Source organism: Argiope bruennichi, chromosome 3 (genome assembly GCF_947563725.1).
Source record: "Argiope bruennichi chromosome 3, qqArgBrue1.1, whole genome shotgun sequence".
NCBI classification, from domain to species: Eukaryota; Metazoa; Arthropoda; class Arachnida; order Araneae; family Araneidae; genus Argiope; species Argiope bruennichi.
In genome coordinates this window covers 124156987-124168986 of record NC_079153.1, presented here as the reverse complement: position 1 = coordinate 124168986, position 12000 = coordinate 124156987, and the positions used below count along the sequence as shown (strand labels likewise).

At 30.8% G+C, this 12000-nt stretch overlaps 1 protein-coding gene across 3 annotated transcripts in view; it reads right to left on the bottom strand.

Annotated features, from left to right (window-relative positions):
• The window catches only part of LOC129963435 (epidermal growth factor-like protein 8), a 48135-nt gene that overhangs the window by 16992 nt on the left and 19143 nt on the right, over positions 1-12000 (bottom strand). For all 3 annotated transcript variants that reach the window (XM_056077798.1, XM_056077795.1, XM_056077796.1), the window contains exon 2: positions 9134-9424. In XM_056077798.1, the coding sequence (XP_055933773.1) occupies positions 9134-9414 (281 nt within the window). In that variant the 5' untranslated portion in view covers positions 9415-9424. The remainder of the gene's footprint in view (positions 1-9133; positions 9425-12000) is intronic.

Here is a 12000-nt window from a genome sequence, read left to right as displayed (position 1 = left end):
ATCGCATCATACACCGACTTTCATTAACTTAAGTTGTCCGATTTTAAGTTATCGTATTTTCATGCACGTAAATGTACAGACCAACAGGCAATTAAGTCTTTTATGTATTTGTCCAAAGTTTGAACAGAATCTTCATTTCAAGTGCCAAAACTATGTACTAATTTTCACTTATGTTAATCTTTGCTTTCTTGAGTTATAGATTTACCATGCACGTGGAAATATACACAGACAGATGGCCAATTTACCAACAGATTAGGTTCAAAAATTTGATAGGAATCTACACTTTAGATGTTAAATCTGCGAACCAAATTTTATCCATATAGCTCTTTACATCTTGCAGTTATCGAATCCTCCAAAAACTTAGACAGACAGGCGGCCTTTGCTTGAATGGATTTCCGCCAAAATATGTATATTTCTATAAATTTTATTCAAAAATCACATATCAAATCTCATCCGTCTAGCTCAAAGCATTGTTCAGCTACATGCGTTCTCAGACAGACAGACATATCAAAAACTTGGACAGACAGACAGATGACTTTTGTTTGAATGGATTTCTATCAAAATATGTACATTTCCATGAATTTGAATCAAAAATCACATATCAAATTTCATCCATCTAGCTCAAAGTATTGTTGAGTTATCGTGTGTTCTCAGACAGACAGACGGCCTTTGTTTGAATGGGTTTCCGTCAGAATATGTATATTTCTATGAATTTGATTCAAAAATCACATATCAAATCTCATCAGTATAGCTCAAAACATTCTTGAAATATCGTGTGTTCTCAGACAGAGAAGTCTGAGAAGAAGTAATTCGAAAAAATGTCGAGTTCAAATTTTGCTCTAACCGAAGTGTTGAATTGACTCCTCTGGTTGAAGGATGAATGAAAAATAATTTATCTTTGCATACTCCTTATACGAGAAAGCTAAAGTCAAAATTATATTCGTAATTAGTGGTTAAAATATTCTTCTATCCTTCATAGCATGGAAAATGACTCAAATTTTTTCTGTTAAAGTTTAAATTTTCCATTGCTACTGCTCGTTTACAATAGAGGTCGTTGAACTTTTCTTTTTTTAAGCCACAGACAACTTTTTGAGTGATTGCTATTTTTTTTCACTTTTTTTTTTTTTTTTTGCTCTGACATTACAAGCTGTTTTTGGATAACAGAGACATTGAAAGTCACTCAGCGCAAGAGCTCAGTGAGACAGAGAGAGAGAGTCGGGTGAATTTTTACTTCTCTTTCTGAAACATTACACGTCTCCCATAATATCTCTGGTATAAAAATATTTTCTCTAAAAATTAGCTCCTGTTTTCCTACTTAAATAGAACAAAAAGGGGAGGGGGAAGTAACTTTTGTGATCGGAATGCCTGATACAGCTTCTATGAAAAGTACGCCTTCTGTTACTTTTTGCTTCTTTATATAAGAAGTACAGAAAGAGAGAATTATGGCCGTCAAAAAATTCAAATTCGAGGTTTTGTTTACTCTCCACATTTTAGACTTCTCTGTGTCCGAAAAACATATTTTTGAAATTATTTCTGTCTGTCTGCGAGTAAATGCAATAACACAAAACGCTTTGAGCTGGACGGATGAAATTCGGTATATGGTCCCTGTAGGAAGCCTATTCTCTACAACTGGCCTGCATATCATGTTATTCCTTGCTAAGAGAAAATTCCAGAGTTATCAAACACATATGTTTGTTGCACGAAGTATTTACAGAATAAGGCAATGTACAAGAAAGAGAATATAATATATACAAATGAAATGGAATACACACAGCATCGCCTACTCTTTAGACACTGTAATTCGTAATAGTCTTTACAAGAAATTTGAAGATATCTATCAAATTTTGAACGAAATCTATTTTTAATGCAAGTGAAGACAATAACTAGGAAACATATAGAGATAAAAAAAATAATGTTTTTTATATAGATTTAGCATCATAATGTAGATTTTTATTAAATTTGAAACCAAATCTTCTCAGAGTTGTTGTTATGTCAGCCTGTATTTTTGGAAGTATGTAAACACGATAACGAAATGACTTGAATAAATTAAATTTGGTGTTTACGCTCACTTGCAGCGCCAGCCCCTCCTGGGGTGGCGAAAAAGGAAACTCCCTCAGTTCAGACTGAGTTTCTCTGTGAGCTGGACCAAGAGGTGGATGCTCTTCTACTAAGCAGGAGACGAAATTCTATGATTTACTGTTGTTTACATTTACCTCAGTATTTAGTGAGGGTATGATCTAATGTTACAACATTTTAATGCTTATTAATTTATTTAGCATATCTTTGTTGAGTTTCACAATAAACTGTTTTAAAAAAGCTACAATCCATTACTTTTTTACTAAGCTACAAACAATAATTAAGATTCGTATTAATCCTCTGACTGTTCAGTTTTTAAAATCACTATTTAGATGCCGAGTTAGCAAATAAGTTCAAATATCTTTCAAACAAAATAAACTGATACTGTTACACAGTAATAATATGATATAATTAAAATTTGTAATCGTAAAAACAAACACTATAAACTACAAAAAAGTGGGATGCAATAGGAAATGGACCGATTGCCAACCCGTGGAAATCGCGGGATAAGCAGCTGGAGGGTTAAAATTGGAATCGAACAGGGTTGTGGTTTTGTTAATCAGTATTTTCGCAAGTACGTAAATGCGATAACTCTAAAACGAAATGACTTGAATAAATTAAATCTGGTCTGCAATCTTGCTTCTAAAATTATAATTCTATTTTAAATTTTGATTTCAATCGGTGGAAAAAAAAGGGACCAAAATGCACATACTCAATGTTTTTTAATGTACTACGAAGAACAAAGCTCTCATATAAGAGATTCTGAAAAATAAAAATCTGATCACTCGTGATGTTCACGGCCTTGTCCATGGTCCACAGTTTTATGAGAGGAGAAGGTGGGAATTAATAGGGAGCATGTGGAAAAATTTCGGGGGAAGGGTACTCCTTCTGTTCGAAGTCCAAAATGAAAAGATAATTTTTTGACATTCTAACTTGAGTTTGATAAAAACTTTGCCAAAGCTGGTAAGACTATTTGTTGCATAAATTGTAATATTGGAATTAAAAATTTCCTTTATATAAAGAGCGGATCATTCTACATTAACTTTTAAGGCTATGCAATGATGTATTTAAGGCCATGCAATGATGCTATGCAATGATGATCTTATTTAGCTCATTATTCCGATTCTTCGTAAATAAGTTATATATTAATATATTATTTTTTAATATATTATTTCTCCATTTTTTACCATCCATTTCTTGAACTTTTTCTAATAATTTATAAGAAAATTATCCCCAAGTAATACCAATAGGAGATACAATGGAATATCAAAATATCTCCAAAGATTACTAATATTTGCTAGATTCTCAAATTAACATCTACAAAAATTATATCTCAAACATCTAAATACCTATTTCAGATAAAAGAATAATATTTCATTCAAATCACACTTCACAACTCTGTCATTTATTTAGCATTTACGTTTCATTGACAGAATTCTTAAAAAATAAAATAGATATGAATGAAAAAAATATCTTACGATGTCGAGCATTTCCCAAACGTGTTCCAAAGCCTATTCTTGGGAGTAAAACCGCGAATTATTAAGTACAACCAAACACGGTAATCAAGACTCCCTTTATTACAGGTTTTGACGCGTCACTCCAGGACTTAAGCATGTATTTTGCGAGTTAAGTAGTGCCCATTACTTCTTAAAGAGACAAGCGGGGATAATGGGGTTGATGAATGGTTTGCTTTTCTTTCGAATTCAGAACAAAATTACAAAGCATACGCTTCCTCGATAACCGACTTTAAATTGATCGCTTTGCCTCTATAGTTTAGCTCAAAACGAAGGGAGAAAATATATAAATCACTATCGAAATTTATGAGAAATGCGGTATAGAGAATATTTTTTTTTCCTTTTCTCGTAACCTTCAGGAACGCCGCCCAAATTTACATATAGAGAAGACCATGGTAGTAATGTTGTCTCTAACATGAGTTAAACGGATGCTTTGGAAGTTCTTTAGAAATTTTCAGCTCACCAATCGTGTAGGATATTGATTTTTTCATTTATTTTCAATAACGCATGTTTTTTTATTGAATACTAGTCACCTTTGGCAACAAGCTGGTGCGCCCGGAGTGTGGTGAATTGCATATAAGCCAGTAACAGCGCTTCTACCCGAACAGCTGTTTTGGCAAAATCGGACCGTTACTGGACTGCTAACCAAAAGGTCCCAGGTTCCATCCTCACACGTCTCATACCTCTAAAGGAGTAATGTTCTCTGAAATTTTCAATTAAATATTTATATACCTTTGTCTTTTAATAGCTTCTTTAGCAAAATATTTTTAAGCTTCATATTTCAGTAATCACATAACTCTTATTATTATTAAGACCTTAAGATGTTTTGTTCATAGTACTATATATCTCTCTAATTTACGATCAGCTGCCCTTTGAATTTGAAATGGAAAAGATAAAACTTTAATAAACATGAAAACTTTTTTGTTGAAACCAAGCATATTTTTTTAAATAACGATTATAGAAAATCGAATCCGTATCTTACGTGTACCACAGATGTTTTAATATAATTTATGCAATATTTCAAAGAATTGTTCAATAGAAATTTCTCTGATTCATCATAAAATTCAGTTTTACCTTGAAAAAGATTTAAATGCAGTAAATATTTTTTAATAATATATATATATTTATTTATTTATTTATTTCACTCAATAAATGCACTTCTGAAAACAATTATAAAGTCAAATTTTATACAGTCCTTAGATCCTATAAATCATATTCTAACATTATCTTGACAATGTTACGTTTTAATCTTCTGCAATCTAGTCTGACCGAGTTATAAAGCTTTGAATATCATTATTTTAAGGCAGTGAACAATTTTATTATTTTAGATAATCAATCTCAAGGAAAATCCAAGCGCTGATAGGCTATTTTCTTTGAGATGATCGAAGGAGCGGTTTCATAAAAATAAAATAGAGGCATTTAAATTTTTATAACTCAATCAACTTTAATTATAAAAGAGTGGAATTTATTTTATTTAAAATATTAGTGTCTCAAGAATATTCTATTAAATATGACTCATAGAACAGAGGATCTGTATAAAAATTTTAAAATCGTAATTCATCAGGACAGTTATTGATTCAAACTGCATTAAAATATGATTATTTATTTCATTTAGACCATTTTTATTAACATATACGCCAATCAATAAAGTTTTGGGAACTAGCCGTTGGGTCCTGATTAGAATGGATCTCCTGTATATGTTAAACTATGCATACCTTAAACAAAACTGAATTATTGGATTAATAATATAATGCGAGAAAAAAAATTCTTGCATTCATTTTATTAGAAAATTTCTCATTTCATATTTATTTAAATTTTATACAGTCACGAGCCGAAAATTAAACTTTTCTAGGTTTAAGTTGCAATAACAATTAACTTATTTTTTAATTTGGGCTTTTTTCCAATATGTTAGCAACATGTTGATAAAAGCTAATTTTTCCCCATGCGCACGTAAGATGCTCGTGCAGGTTCAATTTTATTTTTAATTTGTGCGAAATAAATTGTTCAAAAATATGGTTAAAATATATTAAAAATATAATTTTTTTGAATTTTAACTTGATGTAAGAATCATTTTTGTGTGATCATAATTTTTGGAAGTTATTAAGGAAAAACTTCGAAATTCAATTTAATTTTTAATTAATTACATTTCTAATTAAAAATTCATGCTTAGAGGTGCACCTTCCTGAACTGTTAAGTATACATGTACCAAATTTGGTAGCTCTGAGTCAAACGGTCTAGTCTGTGGAGCACCAAAACACATGCATTCATCTTTATTTTAAATATAGATAGTGGTACAGATTTAGAGAGATAGCTCGTGCCTTTCAATGGCGTGTTATAAAAAAATTAACATAAAATGTGGATCGGTTTTCTAAAAAATTCAAAGATTTACGTTATAATTTCTATTTCCTTAGGACATGTTATTTTAAATATTAGAGTAAAATGCATTATGTTTATAACCTTCAGCGTTTATTTTGATCTTTCAAAATTTGAGTGGGGGAAAAAAAGTAAAATAGGCAACGTAATGCATTTATCTATGCTGGTTGAGCAATTTTCACTCGATAATGTAATTTATATTAAACAATTATGATAAATCTCCTCTTCAGTGATTTCTGAAATGCATTTCATGTTGAAATGTGACACATCAACACCTGTTGCATTTATCTATAATTCTTGCACGGCGACCTTCATACGTTATCCTCGTTCCTGTCAGTTTATGAATTCCTCTCTCATTCCCGGTCATTATCTCTCGGCTAAGAAATTAAATGCGACGATGTCGGTAAAAAATTAAAGCGGGAAGAAAGCATTTACGATCTATAATTCTCTGAATAACAAACCGCAAACTGTTTTTATTTTCTGCGTAACTTAAACCAACGATTTATGTATTAGAAGCTGCAGTAAAAGAAGGAAGAATTACCGCTAATTTACGACTGAGTCTCCTGTGGTGAAATACGAACGGTTTACTTTTCTTTCAATCTTTCTGTCCTTACCCATTTACTGTCCCTATGCTCCTTTTGAGAAATATGGTTTTCTTAAAGCATCCGATGAAATAAACGTTGGTAAGTTGAGCCGTAAATTATAACTGCCGTTTGCGCAAACTATAGTTTGTTTAGCAGCTGGTACTTGCATCAAGGCCTTGCTAAACTTCTTCCTCTTATAAATGATTAAAAGATGGTTGAAACTATGCCATTAAGGTTTTGAAGAAAAAGAAAGCTTAAAAATACAAAGAAACGTTTTTGTTTGGAACTTAAAATGCATTCCTCGAAATCTTTACCCGTGGGAGAAATGTGTGTAAGGAAAATTTCGTATATTTTAAGGTTTCACCTTTGGCCTTTAACAAGATTTTTTTAAAAGGTTCCGTTTATCATGTCATATAAGCACAGAGCATCTAATGACAGAGAAAGGAAAGTATCCGCTGAAATCAAACTGAATAGAAATGTCAAAGAACACTCAAACGCCGATAGTCAATATAGATCAATTAATAGATCAAATAGATTAAATAGCTCAAATAAACAATCAAGAGACAAAAGAGACATTAAATAGACGTAGATACTGGGAAAAGTGCTTTTATAGAGTTCTTAGACTGTTACAAACATCAAACTGAAAGAATAGAATGTACTTCAATATTTAAAATGTTTATCTGGAATACTTTATCACAAGTATTATTCTGTATTATTTTCTTTATAATAAAGATATACAATATTTGATATTATTTACATATAATTGTCATATAATCGTTCCATCCACATAATGACATCGTTTGGCTGCTTTTTTTTTCATAGCTTTCAATGATGATTTCAATTAAATATTTTATTAAAAGCTTATAATTTCCGTATTTAAATGTTTTTTGATAAAAAGCAATCAAACATAAAGACTTTTGATATGTTTATTAGCTACATCATTAATTTTCTGATTGGTAAAGACTTTTTTTGAAAAATATGGATTTGTCTCCAAACCAATTTTAAGGATTTTCCGTCCATCTATAATTTTTATATCGAATACTTCAAATAGAAAATTTGTGACAAAACGATTAGATAAATTCGTAATTAAATAGTGAATAATTAAATATACAATGTATATTATATAATATTAATCTATCTGTATAGATTCCGAATTATTTAAATGGAATAAATTGCTGGTGAGAGAAAGTAATTCATTAATTCCTGCAATTCTTATTTTATGTCGTTCAATTAGTCATAGTGAGGTGCTTGAGTATATATTTTAAAAATAAAACTTTGTTAACAAGAGTTTTTTCGTTGAAACTGTTAATTTTTTCTAAGTTTATTGAACAGAATTCGATAGAGAAAGATTCATATAATTTGTGACTGTTCAAGTCCTTCTCATAATAAAAGTAATGGTTTAAAAATATTGAGATAATGCATAATTATTATTATTAACAACTTACTGTGACAGAATCTTTTGACCTACACATAACTGCAGATACAATCAAAGTTCTATGTAGTTGCTATTTCTAATGGCACTTGCCATGCAGTGATTTTAAGCTAAGGATGAGTCTCTTGTTTTTCAGTAGAGGCAATCAGGACCAAGAGTACGTCTTAGATACTCACGCATCACATTCGCTTGCACAGCCCCTTTTTACAAGGGGCACCTTCACAAATCTCATAGGTAGAACAAATGGATGAAGAACAACCACGCCCGAACCGGGACTCGAACCCGGGTGCGCAGATCGCAAGGAAGACGCGCTACCCGTATGCCAAGACACCGATTCTATGCAGTTATTACATGGTAATAAATTCAAAACTTTTAACTCATTATATTCAAATTTATTAATTACAGTTATTAATTTTTAATATGAGCATTAATAAATTATATCAACATTTAACAGTTCTACGTTTAAACTTTTTTAGAATAAAATTAAATAATTAAAATAGCTGTTGTCCATATAAAATAAAAAGGCATCATATTTGCTGAAAAAAAAATTAGCAATAATCAAATGAGTGCAACATAGAAACTTTTCCTTTTTTTAAAAATATTTCACCTTACTTCTCTAAAAATATATTTAAAAAATACAATCACCGTTGCTAGAAGAGAAACAAAACAATCTCTTGTTTCCGGCCAATGAAAATAAGCTTAGCTGGCATAAATGCCACTCACTTTAAAAAAAATCATGGCAAGGTTCCCATGATTTTTTTAACACATCATTTGATATGAACAAAAATTCTAAGATGATATATTAAAGTACGAACATATAACTTCTTTCAAACCACAACAGAAATACAGTCTTGCCTTGAAACTGACACTGATGGAAATGAGTTTCGTTTTTTTTTCTTTGTGTGGCACGCGGAACTGTGACAACAGAGAAGTAAAATTCAAGTGTGTTCCTATTTAAAAGCTTAGTACTAAAACCAATTACAGTCTTTGTAGCAAGTTAATTCTTGAAAAATGCTTTTTAAAATACCAATAATCAAAATTTAAAAAAAGGATAATTTTTCTAAAAAAATATTTATGTGTTAGTAATTGGATTGGTAAAGAAGTTGATGATGTAGCAAACGAATACCCATCAATCACGTGATGCAGGGACTTACCCGAACAATCGTCTGCTCGAATGCTCGTCGTGGTTGGCATGTTTTCGATCCGCATGTTTGGCAACACTGGAAGGTTTGTGTGTGGCAGCTGTATTTTGTTCCCAGTAGTAGACATCGTTCATTCTCTTCGGCACAATTCCACTGGAACCTTGAACCCCGGAGCAGGCACACAGGCAGAGCAGAATCCAAAAATAAATATATCTCATAACGCTCTGTCTTTGACTCACGGCAAGAAGAGGAAATTTAGATCGTTGCCCATTGAGAATGATTATCTTCCTCATCAAGAGCAAACTGAAATAGAGTAAGATACTGGTAAAAATTTATTTCTTTTACTGCTCAAAATTTTTAAATGAAATTATTAAATCAAAGATATTGCACTATTTTTTTTTATCAAACACTGTCATATCTCTGATTAATCAAATGTCTAAAAGCTGCCAGGGCCGCCGGCAGTCATGTCGATTAAAGTATTATTAGCCTATTCCAGGGGTGGGCAGATTTTTCCAGAGTATGTGCTACTTCTAATTTTTTCAAGGTGTTGCTGTCCACCCAGTAGCGTAGGTGTGGTGAGCTAAAAATATGATCTACAATATTTATTACAACTTAGTAATAAATACGGAATACTTACTTACCTATATAACTACAAACATAATAATAGTAGCCACAAATATAATAATATCGAATGATCCATTTCATATCAAATGACTCAAAAACATTAACAAATAAATAATTTTCATAGAAAATTCGTTCTAGTTAATAGTCTGCAAACAGTCCGGCAAATTTGAATATCTCGATACATAATCATTACCTGCTAATCTTGCACTGGATTCTAAGTAGTAATCTGCGAGATGGGAACAATATGTTGTCTTAACTATTCATCATTGGAAATGCAGATTCACATAGATAGGTAGAGCCAAAGAACAATGTTAAATGATGTGCAACTTTTTTTTAAAATCAAGTTATTTTACTTCGTCCATTAGATTGCAAAGGTTATACCAAATGTCTTCGTCCATTAGATTCCAAAAGTTATTGTCATTTTGAAGTAGAAAAACTTCGTTTTTCTTAAAAGTTATATATAATTTATGTTTTTAGCTATTTCTTTCACATCAATGTTGCCAAATGGATAATACATGAATGTACCAATTAGTTTCTTTTAATATGCGCATCGTAGGTCTTAGTAAAGGCGGTCACTTTAAAAATGCCTTGATAGTTCATCAGTTAATCGCGATCGACTTAATGCCTAGTTACTAAATAAATGTTAAAAAATTCTACGAGTCATAAAATATAATGAATACGATGTGTTTTTACATAATAATTAAAAATTTTAGCAAATAAATTAAAATATAATTACATATTTACCATACATTAGATTATTAATTGTTCGTTTCAATTTGTTATTATAATTCACATGATAAATTTCGTAAAATAATAATTTTTAATATTATATTAAAAATATAATAATCCTTATAATATATCATAATAAAGTGCTTTTATTTGTAAGAAAATCATTAATTAATTATTAAGGTTATTTTTCCAGAGTTGTATTATTGTACTCATTCTTCTGAGATATAAATTTAGAAAAGTAAATGGATATTTTCACAAAGTTGATAAAATAGGAAAAATATTTGACGCAAAAAAAAGTCATTGGTATGTTGTTAAGTTAAAAATGCGTTGACATGTAAAACAAAATTGGCCAAATATTGAAGCTGGCGCCCCATGATGTCACTGTCTAGACTCACAAAAATACCTAAATCCGTACTGTATCAAATTTTATACAAATCATAAAGAAATCAGAGAATCAAACAGCATTATAGTATCTTTTAAAAAATACTGTTAGGATTCTACAAACGCTTATTAAATACACATTTGTTATTTTAAAAATTAAAAGAAAGGTTTAAAGATTTTTTTAAAAAAATATTTCGAAAGCGCTGATTAATTACTAGAAATTTGAATATCAATATTCCAATGATACTTCTTTTCAAAATATGAAATTAAAATGGGTTTTTACCTTTAAAGAAAAGGAAAAAAAAATTTAAAATTATTTATTGAAAGTAGAATGTTCTATGTGAAAAAATAAATATAAAATATCAAATGTTGCTTTGAAAGAACAATCCGAAAATCCAAGATATAAAAAAAAAGGATATAGATAATTTTATTACATAAACATCCATCACCTACAAACACCAAATCGCAGCCCTTAAAGGTTCTGGAATAGAATTAAGATACTGAATTAGTAGTAGAACTGATAATGATGAAGATGTCTTGTCCGCGTTACCACGGAAAGAGGGTGCAGTAGCTTTTGAGGGTAAAGACCCCTGATTACCTGAGGGCAGAAGTCTGACTTCTAGCTCATATGAAGATGAAACACACACATTCGCTTGCACAACACCTTGTTACAGGGGCGCGCATTCACACACCTCACAGACAGTACACAGATTAAGAACAACCACGCCCGAACCGGGACTTGAACACAGGATGCTCAGATCACGAGGAAGACGCGCTACCCCTATGCCAGAACGCCGGCAACTAGGAGAACTTTGAATTTAAAATAAACTCGGCTACCCACAGCTGATGAAGAAATGTCTATAAATGCATTTCATGTGGAAATGGCGTGTTATATGAGAAAAGCAGAAATATCCCAGGAATTTATCCGAAGTCTGATAGTAATAGCAAAAGATTCTATGTAGAAATATTATTAGATATATATAATAATTGCATGAAAATTTATTTACACGTTAGTTAAAATTTGTCTCAAAATTTGCAAGATAGATATAGAAAAATTATAAAAATTTCCTAGTTTATTACAGAAAAGACTTTATAACTAAATTTTTGTTGTATGTAGCATTATATAAACAAAAATTTCATATTAG